This window comes from Fistularia commersonii, chromosome 12, assembly GCF_037954325.1.
Source record: "Fistularia commersonii isolate RoL2024-O1a breed Wild chromosome 12, RoL_Fcom_v1.0, whole genome shotgun sequence".
NCBI lineage: Eukaryota > Metazoa > Chordata > Actinopteri > Syngnathiformes > Fistulariidae > Fistularia > Fistularia commersonii.
The window spans coordinates 2135290-2158295 of record NC_141295.1 but is presented as its reverse complement, the minus strand read 5'-3'; the positions used below and the strand labels follow the sequence as shown (position 1 = coordinate 2158295).

At 40.0% G+C, this 23006-nt stretch overlaps 2 protein-coding genes and 1 long non-coding RNA gene across 4 annotated transcripts; all 3 read right to left on the bottom strand.

Moving 5' to 3' along the window:
• Positions 1 to 3383: 3383 nt before the first annotated feature.
• Positions 3384 to 11000, bottom strand: LOC147228107 (myozenin-2-like). 2 transcript variants are annotated; one of them, XM_086156323.1, is made up of 6 exons: positions 10814 to 11000; positions 9758 to 9868; positions 7198 to 7364; positions 6773 to 6863; positions 5818 to 5980; positions 3384 to 5737 (listed from the first exon to the last, which is right to left on the bottom strand). In XM_086156323.1, exons 1-6 carry the CDS (start codon positions 10983 to 10985, stop codon positions 5512 to 5514), a joined length of 930 nt encoding a protein of 309 aa, XP_086012449.1. In that variant the 5' UTR covers positions 10986 to 11000; the 3' UTR covers positions 3384 to 5511. The 2 variants fall into 2 exon arrangements, with proteins under 2 accessions (XP_086012449.1, XP_086012450.1); XM_086156324.1 differs by lacking the exon at positions 9758 to 9868.
• A 3858-nt stretch (positions 11001 to 14858) lies between these two features.
• On the bottom strand, positions 14859 to 18931 carry LOC147228106 (synaptopodin-2-like). Its single transcript, XM_086156322.1, has 2 exons — positions 18682 to 18931; positions 14859 to 17931 (listed from the first exon to the last, which is right to left on the bottom strand). Exons 1-2 carry the CDS (start codon positions 18914 to 18916, stop codon positions 15659 to 15661), a joined length of 2508 nt encoding a protein of 835 aa, XP_086012448.1. The 5' UTR covers positions 18917 to 18931; the 3' UTR covers positions 14859 to 15658.
• A 288-nt stretch (positions 18932 to 19219) lies between these two features.
• Positions 19220 to 23006, bottom strand: LOC147228105 (uncharacterized). The gene is made up of 3 exons (XR_015106878.1): positions 22923 to 23006; positions 21675 to 21717; positions 19220 to 19241 (listed from the first exon to the last, which is right to left on the bottom strand). It is a non-coding gene; the product is annotated as an uncharacterized LOC147228105 (long non-coding RNA).

Below are 23006 nucleotides of genomic sequence, written 5' to 3'. Positions count from 1 at the left end.
CTTTTTCTAGGTCTACGAAAACGCAATGCAGCTCCCTCTGGCCTTCTCTGTACTTTTCTATTAGCATTCTCAACGCAAATACTGCATCTGTAGTACTCTTTCTAGGCATGAAGCCATACTGCTGTTCACAAATGCTGACTTCTGCTCTCAGTCTAGTTTCCACTACTCTTTCCCATAACTTCATTGTATGGCTCATCAACTTTATCCCTCTGTAGTTGCCACAATTCTGCACATCCCCTTTATTCTTAAAAATAGGCACCATCACACTTTGTCTCCATTCTTCAGGCATCTTCTCACTCTCTAAGATCCTGTTGAATAATCTAGTCAGAAAATCTACCGCTGCCTCTCCTAGACACTTCCACACCTCCACAGGTATATCATCAGGACCAACTGCTTTTCCACTCTTCATCCTCTTCAATGCCTTCCTCACTTCACTTTTACTAATTTTTGCTACTTTGTGGTCTACAATAATCACCTCTTCTACCCTTGCCTCTCTTTCATTTTCCACATTCATCAGCTCTTCAAAGTACTCTTTCCATCTTCCCATCACTCTTCCAGCATCTGTCAATACATTTCCCTCTCTGTCCTTAATCACCCGGACCTGTTGTACATCCTTTCCATCTTTATCTCTCTGTTAGATCATTTCTGTATAGATCATTCTCACCCTCCTTACTATCCAACCGAGCATACAAGTCATCATAAGCCCTTTGTTTTGCCTTTGCTACCTCTGTCTTTACCTTTCGCCGCATCTCCCTGAACTCCTGTCTGTTCTCTTCAGTCCTCTCAGTATCCCACTTCTTCTTCGCTAACCGCTTTCTCTGTATACACTCCTGCACTTCCTCATTCCACCACCAAGTCTCCTTATCTACTTTCCTTCCAGATGACACACCAAGTACTCTTCTACCTGTCTCCCTGATAACACTAGCTGTTGTTGTCCAATCATCTGGAAGCTCACCCTGACCACCCAGACCCTTTCTCAACTCCTCCCTGAAAACCATGCAACACTCCTCCCTTTTCAGCTTCCACCATTTTGTCCTCTGCTCTGCCTTTGTCCTCTTCATCTTCCTTGTCACCAGAGTCATCCTACAAACCACCATCCTATGCTGTCTGGCTACACTCTCACCTACAACTACTTTGCAGTCACTGATCTCTTTCAGGTTACCCCGTCTATACAAGATGTAGTCTACCTGCGTGCTCCTACCTCCGCTTTTATAAGTTACCCTATGTTCCTGTTTTTTCTGGAAAAAGGTGTTCACTACAGCCATTTCCATCCTTTTTGCAAAATCTACCACCATCTGTCCCTCTGCATTCCTATCCTGGATACCAAATCTGCCCATCACTTCTTCATCCCCTCTATTGCCTTCACCAACATGTCCATTGAAGTCTGCACCAATGACCACTCTCTCATTTCTGGGAATATTCTGCATCACTTCATCTAACTCATTCCAGAACTTCTCCTTCTCCTCAGATTCACATCCCACCTGCGGGGCATAGCCGCTAACAACACTGAGCATCACACCTTCAATTTCCAGTTTCAGACTCATAAGTCTATCTGACATTCTTTTCACCTCTAGGACGTTCGTAACAAACTCCTCCTTCAAGATAACTCCTACTCCATTTCTCTTCTTGTCAGTACCATAATAGTACAACTTAAAGCCTGCTCCTAAGCTTCTAGCCTTACTACCTTTCCACCTGGTCTCCTGGACACACAGTATATCCACCTTCCTTCTCTGCATCATGTCGACCAACTCTCTACCTTTTCCTGTCATAGTCCCAACATTCAAAGTCCCTACTCTCAGTCCCAGACTCTTTCCTTTCCTCCTCTCTCTCTGTTTCCGAACACGCACTCCTCCTCTTCTTCTTCTTCTTGTTCTTCGACCCACAGTAGCCCAATTTCCATTAGTACCCTGTAGGTCATCAGTACCAATGGCGGTCGTTGTTAACCCGGTCCGCGACCGATCCGGTATGGTATAGTTTTGGTTGTCTCGCATATTTGGTTTTGGCAAAAGTTTTACGCCGGATGCCCTTCCTGACGCAACCCTCTGCATTTATCCGGGCTTGGGACCGGCACAGGGAGACACTGCTCCGTGTCCCCCCAAGGCAGGCTTGGAGAGGCACGGGCCAGTGCCGCCCTGAGGCTGCATTACATATATATAAGTCCTGATATTATTATTATTATAATGTTTTTTGGTTTTTTGGACTTAAGACCTTAAGACACTTTATAGCCTTGACTTGTTACCTTGACACTTTATAGTTTTATTTGTGTTTCTTATTCTCCCCCCCTTTTTTATACTGTTGATACAATTTCCTACTATTATTTATTATTGTTATGTTTTACTTGAAACTCTGGCACAACAATTTCCTTCGGGATAAATAAAGTTGTTCTTATTCTTATTCTTATTCTTATTCATATTACTGTCATGTTATTATTGTTGTTGTTGTTGTTATTATTTTTATTACTGTCATTATTATTATTGTTGTTTTTGTTATTATTATATTACTTTCATTATTATTGTTGTTGTTGATATTATTATTATTATTACTGCCATTCTTCTTCTTCTTCTTCTTCTTCTTATTATTATTATTATTATTACACTATATAAATGTATAATGCCAGGTGTTCTCTGTTCATGTTCATACTGAAATTAGGGGTAGGATAAGGGTTAAATACACTAATACAAACTAAAAATAAAATAAAATAAAATAAAATAAAATAAAATACAATTTTATGTGCCTGGCTCGAGAAAAACAGTTCAGATGTATTTCCCCTTGAGCATATGGTTGTGTTGTTGGCGTGTAAAAAGAGTTCATTGTGTGTACTGTTGGTGTGTGTGATATTAATAAAAAAAAAAAAAAAAAACATTATGTTGGAAGTATTAAAATAGATTTGGATGAAGTGTTTGCTTTCGCAAGAAATGTGCGATATTTTGCCGATTTTGACGCGCGGCCTCGAGGGTCACTTGGCAAAAAATAGCACAAGACTCAAATTGAAGAGACAGGCTGGAAGTCGAAAGAAAGGAAAAACATTTTTAGATCACATCAGAAATCCACGTGAGTGAGCCCAGTGCTTATTATCACCGTGCTGTAGTTTTCATCAGCTGCCACTATTCATAGATGTGTGTGTGTGAGTGTGTGTGTGTGTGTCCAAGCAGAACACACTGGAAAAAATGGTCCAAATCATTATCTTGAGTTGTTCCACTGATGTGGCCAACTAGACTTGGATGAAATCTATTTATGAGTAATTAAAAAGCACTTTCAGTGAGAAATGACGAATTATTGGACTCAAGAAAACCATTATTTTCCACACACATAGGAAAAGCTTTTTCCCTCAAAAGCCATATATATACCATATATACTAACAATTATTTTCAATCAATATTGACTTTAGAAACTCCATATTTTTTCCTTTTATTTAATTTTGTATGGGTGATTACATACAAAATAATAGCGGCACATTTATACGATCCAGAATGAATTTAAAGTTGAAATAAAATGCCGAAATATTTGAATTGCTATTTTCATTTTGTTCAATTTACTTCAATTTTTTCAATCAATTTACTTCATTAAAATTAGAAATGTGGCCCACCCCTGCTCCACACCATACCATGCAAGAACAATAACATCTGTACCTGATCATTGCTTTATTTATAATTTTATTCATCCCATCTCCTCATCTTTGCACTAATTAAATGAAACAAACATTGCACGCTGTATTTTGTATTTCATTCTTGTCCAGTCATTAAATTCCTTGTAGGGGGGGTCCAACTTTTCTATCCATTGAAAACGGGTCGGGAACCTTTTTGACTGGGAGAGCTATAAAAGCCAAATATTTCTAATGTATAATGAATTTAAATATGTCTTACTTTTAATGCGACCTCTGGTGCCGCAAGGATTTGTTGGAAGCACTGCTTTATATTTGACCGTTTCATCAATGCAATTTTATAATTGCATATTAGACATACCGCAGATCCAAATGTAAATTCCTCCATCCACGCAGCCTGGAATGCACGGTAATCATCGTTTTTTTTCTTTTTTGCCAGGGTTGCAAACTAGTTGGCTATCTGATAAAATTAATTTCTTAACCTTTACAATGACCCGGACGTGCTCGGAAGCCATTGGTTCCCGATCCGACCGACGGGTGACCCGTGAAATTTATCTTCATAACTTATTTCTGTTTACTTTGAGATGACACAGTATTATGAAGAAATATCACAACTCAAAATTAGCCATATGCCGTCCCCGGAAGAGCCATATATGGCTCGCGAGCCCCACTGATCTATGACAACAAAGAATGTCCAAAAGACATCAAATGTGCGTACATCTGTCCATATTAGGTCCGATTTTAACAGTGGTGGGCCATCAGGGCCTGCAAGGCCTTCTTTGCTGGCCCAAAAAATATCATAGTAACAGACTGATTTCAATTATGACTTGTCCATGGTTAGTTTTTTCCCTGTCTGTGTTGCTTCTAGACATGTATTTTCATATGGAAGCATTTAGCCAATCACATTTCAGCCATTACTTGTTGCCAGGCGGGGGCAAAGTCAAAGAAATCTGCCTGGAGGCCTGCAGAATCAGATTCGCAGGCGCTCGAGCAAAAAACCAGTGTCTAGAAACTGTTGCTTCAACCAATCAGATTTTGAGTTGTGACACTAAGGCCTTCTAGAAGGCTACGCTAATGTCAGCGTGTCACTTTTGATTGGATAGTCAGAGTGTACTAGCCAGAGCGAGCAGGCTGCATCTGTAGCACGCTGCATGAACACAAATATAGTTGTGTTGATGTAATAGCTAATTTGTCAAATCATGATGGCTGAAGGAGTCATTTTCAAGATGGACTTTTCAAGAAAACGTTAAGAAAGGTCATTTTTATTGCCAAAAAAGAGTTATTGAGGAGTGGGGTGACAAATGGAGCACTACTGAAGGCCTAGGTGTGAAATGTACGGCCCGCTACTGGATTTTAAGCAATCCCCCATGAAGCTATGAATAGCAGACCTGTATTTCACCACGAGCATGAGTTTTCAGCTGCGCTATTTCCAACTAGATCATCTGACGTCGCACTCCGATGCCGATGTTGAAGATGACGACTTGACAACTACAGTGATGTCTTTTTAGATTTATTCAGATAGGATCTTGATAAATGCAGTGAACAATGAGTAGTGTCGTCAGGTTAGCTCGAACATTGCGCGTTATTCGCGACCTAACTTGTATGCTTTATTTACACGGCATATTCATCAAATCATTTAAACATTCACAGAAATTGCACTCGTCTTTTCGGTATCCCCGGAAACTCTTCTTATATCGTTAATAGCCCATTCTTTTGTTATTTACACCATGACTTGTATGCAGTTGTTTTTCCAGTGTGCAGGAAATATACAAGGAAGTAAATGTCCATTGTGTGGGAAGAAAATGACTATCCAAAAAAATCAAACTGCAACCGTGGCCCTAAGTAACAGTATGGAAGTCGTCACAGATCGTGGCCAAGATACTAAAGCTTACGTGGCGCTATCGCGTTAGCTACAGGTCATCGGATTCCGGGACGCTCTGCGCTTCCAAGGTGATTTCGGGCAGGATCAGATGGGTCCCCTCGGTTATCCATCCCTGGGCCGTCCTGTTGAAAGTCGGCCTTTTCATTCCAGGCTCTTGGAGTTCCGGGTACCTGGGAGGGTTCAGATCCAACTCCGGCAGCTTGAAAGTGATTCCCCGCGGAGTTTTGTCGAAGCCGCCGTACGGAGTAGCCACCCTGCGGTTTAGATCGACGAGTGAATCCAACTCTTTCTCGGGGGTTTGATAAACAAATTCCCGAAAAAAAAGTTTCCTCACCGATTGAAGCTCTTGTATTCGGGGAGATCCTGTCGCGCGTCCGGGGAAGGCATTCCCGGTTTGATCGTTTCGGCGAGGTCGGGGTCACTGAGTATTGCTTGTTCCCAAGGCGAGCAGTAGGATTTAGGCATCGTGGAGGCATTCGAGCTCTCTGCCGTGGCGTCTGCGGAAGAGAAACCAAACGGCGGCGTGACGTAAAACTGGCGAGACGGCCGCCGTCATCGCGTCAGAATGATCGGACGGTCGGGTTTTAGAGGTCGGCGGAAGATTTAGAGCGGACGGGATCAGGAATAGAGACAGGCGGCCTCGGTTGTCCATCATCGGAATCTCCGTCCTTTAAATAGGACATGCTTGAAGAGTGCGCTCATCATATAACGTGTCCGTGCGGAACGGGGAAGCCGCAAAAGAAGTTAGCGCTCGGGCTTTGTTCGCCTTCCCGCACAACTGAAAGTTGACAGGAAATCAAAAGCATTGCGGCGACGGCTCAAATGACGATGTCGTTTCAATGTCGCAATGACATCATCGCTATCTTTTATCCGATTAGGATAACGGATCTACCGACCGACCGACATCTTAACCCTCCTATTATGTTCAGGGTCAATATCATACTTTTGTGCACTCCTTACCTCACTTGTTACTAAGACACTTATAGTTTTATCACTTGTTTACTAAGACACTTTATAGTTTCACTGAGACACTTTATAGTTTATTTTATTTCTAATTCTGCCTTTTCTTTTTATTATTTATTACTGTTATATTTTCTGTAACTCTGGCACAACAATTTCCTTCGGGATTAATAAAGTTGTTCTTATCTTATCTTATCTTATCTTATCTTAATTTGACCCATTGGGTCAATGGGTGAAATGGGTCAAATTGACCCTTAACATAATATGAACTTGCGATTTTAACTCGCGATTTTAAATTGCAGACCTCAACCGCCACTCCGTATCCTTACCTGGTTGCGCGTTCTCCGGACGAGCGGCGTCCCCGTCGGTCGGTGCCTCCACTTTGATTTCAACAGTGCAGTCCACCGTCAAAATATCATTCTGCAGAATTGAATATATAACATGCAGGCATTTTTGTATCAACCGTCTGGAAAAAAAAAAAATAAAAAAATGCACAGGCACACACACACACAGAAATTCATATCAACAAACACCGATAAACAGGGAGCAGCTCTTCAGCTAAGTGCTTGAGTAGCCGCTTAGTCGATTTGGCTGGAGGACACAAAAGACACGAGGCACATGTCTGATATCGTCCAAGTGTTGCGTCGCATTTGAAACATATTTTTGTGACAAATGTCCGTCGATGTGTTGCCAGAGGACAGATCTCGAGCGTCTTAATGTCTAAATCGGGGCAAAAAAAAATGAAGTGACTTACATTTAGCTGTGCGTTGGCCTCGTTTTGTATGCTTTCAAAAGTGTACTTGTCTGATCTCCTCTGGCGCATTTTGAAAAGCCGGGACCCTCGGTTGGAGAGCAACGACAACTCTTCCAACATTATGTCTTTGGGAGTGCTCAGCTTCTTTCCCAGATCCATGACGTCCCCTGGAAAGCAACAAGAGTCGCCAAAAACATAGTCAGTAACCACTGACTTCATCAACACATGTACTTTGATGTGAAACTATAATATAATACAATAAACTAAATAAAATATAATAAAATTAATAAAATAAATAAAATAAAATGAAATAAAATAAAATAAAATAAAATAAAATTGAATTAAATCAAATAAAATGCTCAGCTTCTTTCCCAGATCCATTTGGTCCCCTGGAAAGCAACAAGAGTCGCCAAAAACATAGTAAATAACCACTGACTTCATCCACACCTGTACTTTGATGTGAAACTATAATATAATATAATAAATTAAATAAAATATAATAAAATAAAACAAAATAAAATAAAATAAAATTGAATTAAATTAAATAAAATGCTCAGCTTCTTTCCCAGATCCATGACGTCCCCTGGAAAACAACAAGAGTCGCCAAAAACATAGTAAATAACCACTGACTTCATCCACACCTGTACTTTGATGTGAAACTATAATATAATATAATAAATTAAATAAAATATAATAAAATAAAACAAAATAAAATAAAATAAAATTGAATTAAATTAAATAAAATGCTCAGCTTCTTTCCCAGATCCATGACGTCCCCTGGAAAGCAACAAGAGTCGCCAAAAACATAGTAAATAACCACTGACTTCATCCACACCTGTACTTTGATGTGAAACTATAATATAATATAATAAATTAAATAAAATATAATAAAATAAAACAAAATAAAATAAAATAAAATTGAATTAAATTAAATAAAATGCTCAGCTTCTTTCCCAGATCCATGACGTCCCCTGGAAAACAACAAGAGTCGCCAAAAACATAGTAAATAACCACTGACTTCATCCGCACCTGTACTTTGATGTGAAACTATAATATAATATAATAAATTTGATAAAATATAATAAAATTAATGAAATTAATAAAATAAAATAAAATAAAATAAAATAAAATAAGATGCTCAGCTTCTTTCCCAGATCCATTACGATCCCGAGAAAGCAACAAGAGTTCCCCAAAACATAGTAAATAACCACTAACTTCATCCACAGGTGTACTTTGATGTGAAACTATAATATAATGTAATATAATATGATATAATATAATATAATATAATAGATAGAATAAAATCTAATAAAATCTAATAAAATTAATTAAATAAAATAGAATGAAATAAAATAGAATAAAATAAAATAATATGAAATAAAATAAAATGCTCAGCTTTTCTCCCAGATCCATGACGTCCTCTGGAAAGCCACAAGAGTTGCCCAAAAGTAAATAACCACTAACTTCATCCACACACGTACTTACTTGTGAAATTAAAATAAAACAAAATAAAATAGAACTGAATTATGAACACTAGTTGACTGGCTTATAAGTTGCCTATTGTATGTATAATATACACAAATTAATTATTTTCTTGGTGGGCAAAACAAGCCGAAGTGTCTGCCCCTTTTCAGTCAAGGTAATATTATTTTTGGGATGTTTTGGATTTTTTATATGAATGACTTGTCTTGTTTATTTAGGTTTAAATCTTATGTGTATATATTGCTGTTTATTTCTGTTGAAAAGATCAAAATAAACTTACTAAACTAAACTAGAATGGCCAAGTTTTAATCTATACACACACTAGTGTTGAGATAGATAATTATATTACATTACATTACATTTGGCAGATGCTTTTATCCAAAGCGACTTACAATAGAGGACATAGGGACTGCAAATACACTTGCAAATACACGATGCACAGGAAATATACAGAACAGTAAGCTTGGGTTAGTGAGGGTTTTTTTTTTTTTTTGGACAGACACACACACACACACACACACACTGCATAGCCTAACTTGCTGCCAACCTGAATATGGTCTCTGATGGTGATTTAGTTTTAATACTTGCGGGAAAAAAATGTATTTTTCTTTGTTTTTGTGGGTAGTTAGAGGGATAAATTTGGAGCTCGAAGTGATACGAGTTCCCATTCATGCCCCCTGGGCCGGTTTACGGAAATGAAGGTGTCACAAAAAAAAAACAAAACATATTTTCCATGTTCTAATCCCATATCACGGAAAAAAAAAGGAGTCGTCATTGTCCCGGAGAATTAGTTTCGAGAGCGCGCGATGCTTCGCCGTATGCCAAGAGAGACAGAATGTGCCCCAGCTGTCACAGACCTTCACGCTATCCAAACAGCTACATAGTTGGCCGGCACAACTTCCCTCCCCTCTTCCACCCACCTCCACGCCCAGAAATAGACGTTTGAAAAAGGACAACGACAAAGGATTAGTCACCATAGGTAGTAAAACATTCGCTTATTTATGGAAGCCCTGACATTTTGGGATTCGCTATTCTGTTTGAGCCGAGGGCCTCGTCGGGCCCCGGCGCCACGTCATACCGTTGGTGCCGTGGACTTCTCGACAAATAGCTGCCGCACACTTCTTCCTCTCTCCGGTTGGCATTGTACAGAATTGTGACATTGGGGCGTTGTTGGCAGAAAGCAGGGGTACTGTAAACACATACAGGACAAATAATGTAGTTGTTCTGCCCATATTTTGATGGTGTTTTTGTTTTTAAATAGAGATACTTTTGCAAATGTTGAGCCAGATATTTCGCTTGCCAGATATGGCTGTCGGACGATGGTTGTTTGATATTAAAGTAAGAGATGATGACAGAACAAACGCAGCAGCTTTTACGTCTTTAATTTATAGATTTGTTTTTAATTGGGTTTTTTCTTTTAAATCATATACCGGCATGTTTTAAAGTTTTTTTTTGTTTTTTTTTGAAGTACATTTCATACAAAGGCAATTTTCTCTCTGGATGTAAACTGTGTTTCTGAATAAAAAATAAAAATAAAAAAAATATATATATAAATAAAATATTAATTAAAAAGAAAAAAAATTAAAAAACCCGTGACACTTACGTTCAAAAAAACCCACATAATTTTTAAGTGTGAATGAGACTTATCGGCATTCGAGTGTTTTTCTCGATGTAGTAACAAGATAAATCGACCCTGTAAAGGTCAAGGGTGAATATTATTTTTAATGTTTTATTTAAACTTCGTACAACAGGAACAGAAAACATTAAATGGTCACACATGACATCCAAACTATATGTCTTTTTTGTTGTTTTTTTTTTTACATATATTGTATATTTATTGTATTTTTGCTTGTTAGTTTGAATCCTGAAAGAACATGTAAGGGTTTTAAAAATAAGCAATCATATATTTAGACAGTGTGAACTGATTTTTTTTTTTTTTTTATTATTATTAAAAAAAAGTAATCCAATAAGAATTATTTGTTATTTTCCAGAAGAGGTTTAAAAAAAAAAAAAAAAAAAAGAAGATTATAGAGAGCGACTGTGTCCGTCATTCATTTTCCATGTCACATTTATTACACATATATATCATTTACAAAAAAAATAAATAAAAATAACAGACGAATCTTGTCCATACCTGCAACGGTGTCCCGAGGGTGCGTATCCTTGAGGTGGGGAAACACAGAGGCTCGGGGGGGGGTCGACCCTCTGTCGGTAGTTTGATCTTCCCTGATCTTCACACTCCCGGACACTAAACCCAAACTGTGGCCGTGTCTCCGAGTCTGTTGTGAATGGAATGCGGCTTGCATCAATAGGCTAAAATTAACCCGCCAAACACTCAGAACCACTCTCAAACACCAGGATAGCCAACAGAGAGTGTCAGAAAGAGAGAGAGAGAGAGGATGGGAATGATAGAAGTGTTGTTTTTTTTGGAGAAAGTCCAGAGATCTCCTCTTTCCTCGTGTCCGAATCTTTAAAATTAACACATCTCTGTGGGTTAAAGCGCCTTGTCTTCAAGTGTGTGTGTGTGTGTGTGTGTTTGGTGCTTATTTCCAGTGGATGCTTGGTGATGTTGTTAATGTTGTTCTTGACAGGCCTGCTGTATTTTTATATAAACTGCACACACAAATGAGGGGAAAAAAGTTAAAGTTAATTTCGATTAACTTGTTCTTAATCAATTTCGATTACGTTTTTAATCGAAATTAACTTGTTCTCGAGCTCCAACAAAACCAAGAATTTTAATACATGTAATACGTAATTCATGCTTAAATGCAGCCTAAGCATAGAAATAAAGCTAGAGAAATCCATTTAGAGTCATTTTCATGTTTTTAATCTCAATGGTGAAGGTTTTTATAGCAATGTAATTGATTAGGAACAGTTCATCGAAATTAACTTGTTCTTAATCCATTTTGATTAAGTTTTTAATCGAAATTAACTTGTTCTTGATCTCCAACAAAACCAAGAATTTTAATACATTTAATACGTAATTCATGCTTGAATGCGGCCTAAGCATAGAAATAAAGCTAGAGAAATCCATTTAGAGTCATTTTCATATTTTTAATCTCAACGGTGAAGGTTTTTATATCAATGTAAGAAATAAAGCAATAAGTGTGACCGGCGTCATGAAACCAAAAATCACTAACAGCACAAGTGAGCTTTTACACAATTTTTGAATGAATTAGAATATTCATTGGCCGATGCAGCGGTGAGATGGATAATTACTGGATGGATAAAAAAAATCAAGAAAGATATCCGTGTTTCAATTAATTTGTAAAAGGCAAGGCCGAAAAAGTGCTCGCAAAGTCACGGTGCGTGTCGGAATTAAATACGGGTGAGTGAAAAGTCACACGTAGAATATTTAGTTACCCAATTTTGCGACAAAAAATAAAAAATAAATTAAAAAAATCGTCTTTTCGACAAGCGCAAACACGACAGTTTCCATATCCATCTGCAGACAACTCAACTCATACGCTGCTTTGTTCGATTTCATCTGAATCCTCCTTTTAAACGTACACGTCGCCTCCTTACGACACATCACGGTTTGGAAAAAAAATCTCAAGTTAACGCCCAGGAGGCGTTATTACACATTTATAAATCAGTGGCAGCTCAACCGTGTTGTGCTTTTCACAAACCAAGTAACAACAAGTGCTGCAAACCTTTCATGCGATTTCCCAGGAAAACCTGGTTCAACAAGTGTCTTTGACCCTTTTTTGGGGTAAATGACCGCTTTTCCAAACAGGATTTTTAAGAAATCGGCTTTTGCGAAGTTCTCAAACGTCTTATCTTCTCTACACCGGCCTGTAAAGGTGGTCGTACTTTGAGGAATATGACCAACCTCTGGTCCAACCAGGAGGTGTCAGCGGCCGGGCGGGTTTGAAAGGCGGGCCGTAGAAGTTGGGTTTCTCCTGCGACGACAACGTCCTGCTAAAAGGCGACGGCTGAAAAACAGGGACGGCGTGGTAAAACGTTTTACCGACGGGCGCGGAATCGAGAGAAACCCTTCGCTTCCACTCGTCGGGCGGTTCCGGCAGAGATCTGCAACGCTCGGCCGCTTTCAAATTGGACACCACCGACTTCGGAAATACGAAGGCCTCGTCCACCGAGCCGATGGGGCTTCGAGCCGCCGCCTCCCAGGGCGTCGGCGGCTTGCGGGTCGACCCTTGGAAACGTGGAAACGGTCCGGGAGACGACACGGAATTCAGACGTCGAGGCAAACTTAAGGAGCGGCTTCTCCCGTGTCCCTGAGGGAAAACAAAAGCATCGGTTGGCGTAGCCTTTGCTGCCACCGTCTGGCTCCACAGAGGCTAAAACAAGCCGATAATCCTCGGATAAATTGTTATTTTACATTTTTTCCACATTGAAAAATAGTAAGATTTCAGAGCCTACCTTTTTGTTGATACATGAAAGGTCATATGTGTAAGATATGTTAAAATGATAGTGGTAGTTTTCACCGTCTGGCTCCACAGAGGCTAAAACAAGCCGATAATCGTCGGATAAATTCTTATTTTATATTTTTTTCCACATTAAAAAATAGTAAGATTTCAGTGCCTACCTTTTTGTTGATTCATGAAAGGTCATATTTGCAAAGCAGCTCAAATGATAATGGTAGTTTTCACTGTCTGGCTCCACAGAGGCTAAAACAAGCCGATAATCCTCGGATAAATTCTTATTTTATATTTTTTCCACATTGAAAAATAGTAAGATTTCAGAGCCTACCTTTTTGTTGATACATGAAAGGTCATATTTGCAAAGCAGCTCAAATGATAGTGGTAGTTTTCACCGTCTGGCTCCGCAGAGGCTAAAACAAGCCGATAATCGTCAGATAAATTCTTATTTTACATTTTTTCCACATTAAAAAATAGTTAGTTTTAAGAGCCTATCTTGTTGTTGATTCTCTGAAAGGTCATATTTGCAAAACAGCTCACTAACTGTGTAAGATATGTTAAGATTATAATGGTATTTATCACCGTCTGGCTCCACAGAGGCCAAAACAAGCCGATAATCGTCGGATAAATTCTTATTTTATATTTTTTTCCACATAAAAAAATTGTAAGATTTCAGTGCCTACCTTTTTGTTGATACATGAAAGGTCATATTTGCAAAGCAGCTCAAATGATAATGGTAGTTTTCACTGTCTGGCTCCGCAGAGGCTAAAACAAGCCGATAATCGTCGGATAAATTCTTATTTTATATTTTTTCCACATTGAAAAATAGTAAGATTTCAGAGCCTACCTTTTTGTTGATACATGAAAGGTCATATGTGTAAGATATGTTAAAATGATAATGGTATTTTTCACACTTCCTTTTTTAATGTATGTAAAAAAAATATAAAAAAAAATAAAGAAAATCATTTTAACAGTTGCTCCAAATTTGCGAGGTGGTTTGTTGGTTTTGATTTTAGAAAAAAAAAAACACGTCAAATGAATAATGGTAAAGGTTTCTTTTGACTCAAGCAGGTACAACTAGCTTATCCACCTGTTTTCTAATTTTATTTTAAGATCTATTAGTGTTTACATAACAGCTGATGATGTCACAAAATTCTCTAAATTGTGTTGTAATAGTTTAAAACACTGTCGGGTATCTGCTTTTTTTTATAGATATTTCAATATGGTTTGAGTTTATTGAATACAAATGTCTTCATTTTACGTGTTGCCACTTCAACAACATAATCTCGGTAAGTTATAAAGATTATCAGAGAAAGAATAACCAAGTTGTGTGTCGTTATACCGGCACAAAATGCGGTTTAAAATATTTGTGTAAAATTGCTCAGTCAGTTCTTGCAAGTGATGATTCTCTGGAAAAAAAAAATCAAACATCTTTTTAATGTTTGGAAATAAAATCCATAGTGCATTGTGATAAAATATGATTAACTGTTATATGGATTTAATTGCGCAGCAGAATCAACATTAGCATTTCGCTAAAGAGAGCATAGCGTGTTTACGGCCTTTTAAAACCTTTTTATCCGTCACATTTTCATCTAGAAGCGGAACGTAGACAAACGTGATTTTAGTCACAAAACTAACCCTCAACGGTTTAACATCTTAAAATGATAAAAGATGCGAATTTGAAAAGATGGACTCGTTGATGACATATTGGGTGAAAGTGCGTTCAAGATGGATGCAAAAGGGTGGAAACAGACATTCAGCAAAAAAGGAAAAAGTGAAACTCTCAGAAAAGATAGACAAGAGGGGGAAAGAGAAATTTAATGGCTGTGCTGAAAACAAAATGTGCAATAAATAGTGATATGTTAAAGAGAAACATACAAAGAGACAAACAAGACCGTCGTCTCACTGCGTCGCTAACGCTAACGCTAATCGGTGAATTCGTATAAATCACTAACTCAAATCTCTAGAAAAATATCGACATAAAGTAAAACCATTTAAAGTAGTCAGGGTTAATTGATCACAACTAGCGTGAACACTTTTTTTTTTTTTTTTTTTTGGTTGTTGTGATGTTAAAGTCTGGAATGAGACTGAAGGAATTTCAGATTCGTTTGTATCCATGAAAGAAGCGAAAAACACTAAATGCTTCGGTATGCTCGCTAAATATTGACTTATTCTTATCCCAGATGACGTAATGAAGCGGTTTATATGCGTGAATTTTCATACATACATGTTTTCATTTTCGAGATGACGTCCGATACGTATAAATATACAAGTATAGCTTTAAATAATATCACTAAAACGACTAAAATTGCAGATTGTCGGCCAAACTGAGATCTCTTTCTACATTATTGCACATGTTTAAGCACTTCCTTAGTCTGATATTTTCAACTTTTTTTTTTTTTTTTTGAAGTTTATATCTCACTGATAGTCATTTCCTTTACATTCAACTGCCTTCAGTAGTTTCTGTGGCGTCGACGCCTAAATCAATCTTTACAGCTGCATGCTCTACATCGATTAAATTATTCCGGATGCAGCTTTCATGTTAAAATACAGTATATGTCGACTACCCTGCGATAACGCCATTTACGGCATCCGAGCTAATTTAAAATAGCGATAGGCCTCCACTGTTTGGTGCTAACGACGGACTTTTTAGCGGAAAATTTTGGCCGGGGGGCCATTTGACGTACGCCTCGGGCGATGAGCGACGCGGGGGAAAAAGCCGAAGCTATGCTGTCATCGGTAGATGACCGCTGGGAGGACGTGCTGCCGGGTCGAATCCCCGGCGCTTGCTTGCTGCCCGTTTGATGGGAAGCCGGTTTGACGGTATGCTTTTCATCCCAGTGCTTGTCAACCGCCAGGGACTCGGCGGGTCTGGTGTTTTGCCGGACAGAAGAAGTTTGTGAACTTACCGACCCGGAAGACCTAGCCGGCGCTTCGGGCTTTCTATTAAAATCAATTTCAGCTACTTCGTAAGGGGATGGGCCAAATTGTTGTTTAATGTTCTTCATCACCTCAAACTTTGAAGGCAGGGTTTGTTTGGCGCTGGGATTTTTGACCTCCGTAGCAGCGTCATAACTGAACAATGACGAGTCCAACTTGTAAGGCTGGTGTTTCATGATGTCTAACGGGCTGAGGTGCTTCGGGGGCGCTTTAGGTTTGGTCTTGGATTTTTGGATAGAGGAAGAAGGGGCTTGTTTTCCTGCGGATACAGGGTAGAACGGTGAAAGGAGGGGATTGTATGCTACGGGAGGTGGAGCACGGACATTGGATGAATATCTCCATGAGATGGGTAAGGACGAGGTGGGGGAGGGGACTCTCGTTTTAGGGGGTCTCGCGGGTTCGCGGCCGACATCCAACTTCTCCATTCCGGACTGTCTTTTGGCAAGCAACTCCGCACCCTTTCCCGTTATAGTTTGGCTTTCAGCACCCTGACTAACGCCTCTGTTGGGGACTCGCACCTTCTGCGAGACCTGAAGTGCTTTTGACGCATGGATATCTGACAAGCCTGCTTGGGGTGGACAAGAGGCAAATGAATTTGGTCCACTGTCCGATATGTTTCTGGAGGACGACGGCGGGCGGGTCGGGCTGTAAGAAGGACTTCGAGCCTGCATACTCACGGGGGATCGCGGCAACGGTTGACTCCAGCTATTTGGAGCCGGTTGAAGATGCGGTTCAGCGGTAGTGCCGAGAGGGGCCCAGTCACCGGCGACTGTTTGACGTGTAGCCTGAGCTTGATCTGGCGCCCAGCGGTTCGCCATCCGTTCGTGTTGATCGTGAGGCCTCGCAGGACCGAGCGGGGGCTGAGAAACCGGACTTCTCGGTGGAAGAATTGGCTCGCCGGACGGACCTCTCATCCAAGGGGGGGTCATTGGGTTAAACGCAGGCTTCGGGGCAACCGGAGGGGGATTCTTAAGCTTTATTGGTCTCGGTTGCATGAAGTTGCAAGCTTCGGCGCCGAGGCTAAAACAGTCCTCCTCTGGTTCAATATAGGATCTCCTGTCCCCTTTTTTCATAAGGCGCTCCGATTCATGCTTGGTTGGGGGTTTTTCCTTATTGCCGCCTTTCCGTTTGGGCTCCGGTAGGATACCGGTCTTGATTGCCGGCACCGAAATCCGTTCATCTCTTGAGGCAATAATGTCTCCGGTCGGGGACCACACCTGCGGGTTCGTGTTAATGGGAACGGGAACTTTGAATCTCGTTTCGGGCTTCTTTGTCGCTGGGCTACCGCCAGGCACGGGAGGTGCGACTGCGCGGACTTGAAATCTAAGAAAGGGCTTGGCAGTTCTGTTTGGCACAAAGGGTCTGGGCGCATCAGATGGGAGGTATGCTTGTTGAATATTTGCGTCCAAATAGTTTGCTTGATCGGTATGCGTGTACGTTTCATTAGAGTTGTATGTTCCGGGTGTTTCCCTGCGTTCGGTTTCCACGGGCGACCCTTTACCTGCGAGTTCTTCGTGCTGCGCCGTAATTTCATCCATACGCTTGCGACGCTGGGCGAACATCAAAACTCCCTTCCCTTTCGTGTCTGGCAAGGCGTCCATTTCTCCGACACTTTCCCAATACAAACGATTCTGCCGGCGATAAACGGAATATTCCTCCTCGAGCTCGGAATCGCTCGTTACAAAGTCGTACCCGGCCGCTCGGACTTCCTCGGCTTCCTCTTCAAATTGGTCTTCGCTGTCAAGGTTCGAATCGCCGGTTCCGTAGCTTACGAGCGTGTACTTCTCGACCCTTTGTCGGCGTTTTTTAAAGAGCAACGCTCCCTTATTTCGGGGGTTCGGCGCATCGGTTAGAAGGCGAGCGATTCGCTTACATTTGGACTTGGTCTCCTTGACGCGTCTTTCTGATTGGCTCTCCTTGTGACTGAGCCCTGAGATGGAGGGGTGGCGTCGGGTGGCGTAAGAAAGAAAGGGGGAAAAAAAAAGCACGGAATAAGTACAAATGCACCGAAAAGTACTTCACATTGAATATCCGTCAACGGAGGGACTCTTAAGGAAATGCCGCTTCGAGTAAAAGCCAGGTTTCTCTTTTTAATTTCACCCGCCTCGTAACATATACCGTTATTTCATTATTAGGTACAATAATATCAAGCCGCAGAGACCTTTACTGGCCGAAGCGAGCGACACTAATAAAAGCATCATATTTACTTACAGCTAACTCAGAGAGCTCCGTGTGGCAAGAAAAGTGGGCAGCTCACTTTCCATGACCACGTTACGATCGGAGGCGAGATCGGGTGACAGGGCCGGGCAGACACATGCTCGTGTCCGTCAAATATGTTTCTGCCTGCCTCATCATATGGCCGTATTTTATTCTTACCCAGCACTGACGAATAAATCCATGGGAAATCTCACCGCGCATCGACTTCAAGCAGAACCGGCGTCCCGAAAATCGCCAATCGGCCGCTTTCTTTTAACTCGTTTTCGGAATTACCGCCGTCTAAGTCGCTTCGAGTCTCGTACAACAAAAACACAGAAAGAACCTATACTTTTTTTTTTTTTCCCGTCGGCTCAAATTAAAAAAAAAAAAAAAAAAAAAAATGCACAACAATCCCCACTTTAAGCCTCTTTTTTTTCCCCACACACCCCGAATTTAATATTAAGCGGGAAATCCGGTTACTTACGTGCGCACCTCGTCCCGTGCCCGTCCCGTCTGCACAGATCTGTGTCAGACTCAGAGTTCCACCTCTCTGCCTGCTCAGCACCCTCATCTGAAATTCCAAAGAAGACACGAGCAGGAGGCGCTTCACTGCTCCCTCCTTCCTTGGAAGATCCGACCCTCCCGTTGCCGACGCCTGGCGTCCGCCTATCGCCGACTCCCCGGGGCTTTCCTGCGGTCAGGGTCAAGGCCAGGGTCATGTCGGCGGCGCGTCCGAGAGACGACGACGAAGACGACCGAGAGCGCGGTCGCGGTATTTGACCGACGAGGGATTCGGGCGGTGCTGTCAAAACGTCAGAATCTGTTGTCGATTTCCCCGATTCATCTTCTCGGTATGAGCCCTCCTCTTCGCCGGCGCTCGGTTCGCGCCCACATGCCGGTTCGAAATGCTCCGGGGACGCGTGTTTAGAATTTGGGAAATCGTCGTAAGACTCCGAGGATCCGTCCGAACCCGACCAGGCGTCCGATTTTTCCGCATTTTCCGGTTCCATCTTCTAAAAACGTCCACGGGGTCACCAACGATACCTCAATGAAGACAGAAATAAAAAGGGTAAAAAATAAAAACAACTTTATTGCAATGATATTTTGAATCACCGTAGTATCTAAATTCAAAAGAAGAGCATCATTTTGCACATTTTCCAAAAGCTTTTCCAAAAGCAGGTTTTTAAATGATGTCATGAGTTCCCTTGTTTTTTTTCCCTGATACCAAATAAAAGTCCAAAATAATTCCTATCCCCAATAGGATGTGAAGCGCAGCTCTCGCAGTTTCATCACCGCTGCCATCACTTTAAATGGAATGGTATGTGATATTTGGGAAAAGAGGGGGGGGAAGCAGCCTTTGCATCCGAGAGTGTAAGCAAAACAATTGGGTTGCTGTTTTCCCGAACTCCTGTTTATATTGCAGTTTCTTTCCCTCCGCTGTTCTCGTCCATAAATATCAGCACCTCAGAAGCATCTGGATTTCCATTTAAGAACAAACAGTAGGGCTACAGGATTTGTTTTATACACACACACACACACACACACACACAATAAAACGCCGAAAACATCTCACTAAATAGGTGTTCAGTGTTTGTAATTCATACTGAAAAAGCATCTCGCAGTGATTTGTCAAATATGAAACGGCTCTATTAATCCTACCTAACTAGTATTTATTAATTAGTCACCTTTTTTGCATTTATTATAAGGACATTGAAGATATATTTAGGCGTCCTCAGCTGACATGAAGAAGGGTTTGCGGTTTTTGTCCTGTTTTAATATTTCTTTTGCGGTGCCGTTTGGTCTTCGGTGACATGGACCAGAGGAGAAGACGTATGTACTAAATATACTTTTCAATTGCAAATTTTAAATTTTATTGTCATTTATCTAACAATAATGTAATTCTAACATATGAATATGATTATTATTTCTTCACAGCTCTTCCTGAATTGTTGGATTGGCTGGTTTTAGTCCATGCAAGTTAATATTCTGGCCTGATGATGGCGGTAGAGTCAACACTTTGGGACTTAAGATAAGATAAGAACAACTTTATTAATCCCGAAGGAAATTGTTGTGCCAGAGTTACAGAAAATATAACAGTAATAAATGAGAAAAAGGCAGAATTAGAAATAAAAATAAACTATAAAGTGTCTTAGTAGACTTCACATTACAACCCCAGCCCTCTATTTATGTTTTATTAATGGTCATCTCAGCTATTGCAATAAAAGTTAAAAAAAAAAAATTATAATTGACAAAATAATTGATTTTTTTTTTGTTCCAATATTTGAAAATTCTATTTGTCCTGAGGAAGAAGGGAAAATCTTATTTTCTAATTATCTTTTTTTTATGAAATAAAAATGACAAAATATAAGGAAAAATTCATTGTTATTTGAGAATCCGCCTCAAACAGATGGAGACAGTAAAGTCACTCATCAGAAATACAAGTCGTCCAAGTATCAGTGCATATATTTTATATATTAATGTGCAGAATTTATGCATTCTGGGCACTCAAATGCACCTGGAGTGAGTTTCTCTATATTTCTGGTGGCTGATAACTAAATTCCGCTTCCATAAAGCAGCAGCTAAACATCGGTGATCAAATTAAAAATTAAAAAAATTAAATCAAAAATGAAGACTATAATACCAGCATGAAATAGTCCGGTTTGGAATTGGCATCGGATTTTAAAAGATGTGTATAAAAATGTACGTTGGATAAATTAGGGCCTACTGGCGCTTCACCTTCACACTTGGTTTCACGTCAATTTATAACTTCCTCTTCCTTTTTGTGCAGCAACAATTCATATTCCCATTTAAGGTATCAGATTTGCTGTTTGCTCATCGCCATGGAAACCAAGAGTAAGCATCCCTGACAACGGAGTGAACTTTTGGCCCAACTCATGACCCTGTTGCAGATCCTGCCGTAGCAGATTAAATGTTCCACGTTATTAGAGAATAACCCTCGAATCTCGAGAACCTTAAAAATAACATTTTCACGCAACGATCAACGTGGAATTATTATTTTTGTCTTTTATAATACTGTTGATTTTATTTAACATGGTGCAGTGGTGATTGTTAACTTTGTGTTACAAAGCTTTCAAAGACCCTTTGGGAATATATCACTTTATAATTTTATGATTATTTTAAAGATATTGTATTGATTAAGGGTGTCCACATCGATTCCACTATACAGCAGTATCCAGTGCATTAAATTCCCAACAGTAAATAGTGAAAAGTATATATAGACACTTTATAGTTTCACTGAGACACTTTGTAGTTTACAGTTTATTTTTATTTCCAATTCTGCCTTTTTCTTTTTATTATTTATTACTGTTATATTTTCTGTAACTCTGGCACAACAATTTCCTTCGGGATTAATAAAGTTGTTCTTATCTTATCTTAAACACATGCTAACATATTCAAATAGTACATGAAAATTGTATTTACCAGCTGAATTGACCCAATAAAAAGTTCGGTACTTACATTATTTATCTCCAAAGCGACCGTGAGAGACAAAAGAAAGCGTCTGAAAAGAAAAAAAAAAAATCACATGAAAAGTGAACATCCGGTATTTCCGATGATTCGATTCAGCTCTTTCCAATTTTTTCCTGCAAAGTGCAGCTTTTTTTGGTTGACGTATGGCAGCGTTTGCAGCGAGAGAGAAGAAGAAGAGGTGTTGGAGTGCCGACCCCCTCCTGGCCACAGGCCGCCACCCCCGAGATGTTCCTCGCTTTTCTTTTGCGGCAACAAAAGGAAAACCCACGAAATGACCTTGGGGTTGAAAAAAAAAAAGTGACACAATTCGATTTATTTTGATGAAAATGCTGTAATTTACTCAGTTCACTGTTAAGGTGACAGCTTTAAAGAATTAACTGTGAAATTTAGAACACAAAAACAAAACAGATATGCTATATGTGTCTTTTTAGACACAAAAGTTATAAATGTCACGGGTTGGTTATGATGTGAATGTGGGATCAATGCCGGTTTTGTGAAAATTACCTGATTAAACCTTTACAGTTAATAAACGAGGCAGGAAAGGTGAACTTTTTGACAAGGTGCCCATATATGGAGCTAAATTTAAAGGTTGGAACCCTGCTTTGCATGATTAGAGACACTGACAATGACTGGTTGCAACACAAATTCATTTTTGAAATAGCAAATCTCAAACAAGAGCTCGATGTTAACTTAAAATATGTGATGATGTTTACCTGCTTTCTTTGTGTAATGCCTCTTTTTTCAAAAAAGAAAAACAGTTCATGGATCAACCCAAAGTTATCTGACCAATATCTTCTTTTTTTTTCAGCTTTTCCCTTCAGAGATCACCATGGCGAATCATTTTTCTCTATATAATATTATTCTCTGCATCCTCTTCTCTCACACCAACTAGCCTCATGTCTTCTTGAACTCCCTCCATGAATGTTTTCTTCAGTCTTCCTTCAGTCCTCCTGCCTGGTAGTTCCAACCTCAACATCCTTCTGCTAATATATTACCTATCTGTCCTCTAAACATGACCAAAAATACTCAATCTGGCATCTCTGGGCGAAACATCTAACATGTGCTGTTCCTCTGATGGACTCATACCCTATCCATCTTGGGCACTCCCAAAGAGAACCTCGACATCTTCATCTCTGCCGACTCCAACTCTGCTTCGTGTCTCTTCCTCTGCGCCACTGTCTCTAAACCATACCCCTTTCCTTTCGTTCTGGCCGATACTCTTTTATCGTCCATTACCTGTGACACTTTCTCCATCCATTCTCCAACTTTTGTCCGTAAGGACAAACCCTGCAACTTGTGAACTTTTACTCTGTACATGCT

Bases quoted from the DNA above. Each gene is read 5' to 3' on its own strand.
- LOC147228107 (XM_086156323.1), bottom strand. From the start codon at position 10,985: ATGCAAGCCGCATTCCATTCACAACAGACTCGGAGACACGGCCACAGT. The intron at 6,864-7,197 runs GTAAGTCACTTC...TCAATTCTGCAG, and splicing joins AGGCCAACGCACAGCTAAAT to AATGATATTTTGACGGTGGA. The intron at 5,738-5,817 runs GTGAGGAAACTT...TCTAAACCGCAG, and splicing joins GAATACAAGAGCTTCAATCG to GGTGGCTACTCCGTACGGCG.
- LOC147228106 (XM_086156322.1), bottom strand. From the start codon at position 18,916: ATGACCCTGGCCTTGACCCTGACCGCAGGAAAGCCCCGGGGAGTCGGC. The intron at 17,932-18,681 runs GTAAGTAACCGG...CCTCCATCTCAG, and splicing joins GCACGGGACGAGGTGCGCAC to GGCTCAGTCACAAGGAGAGC.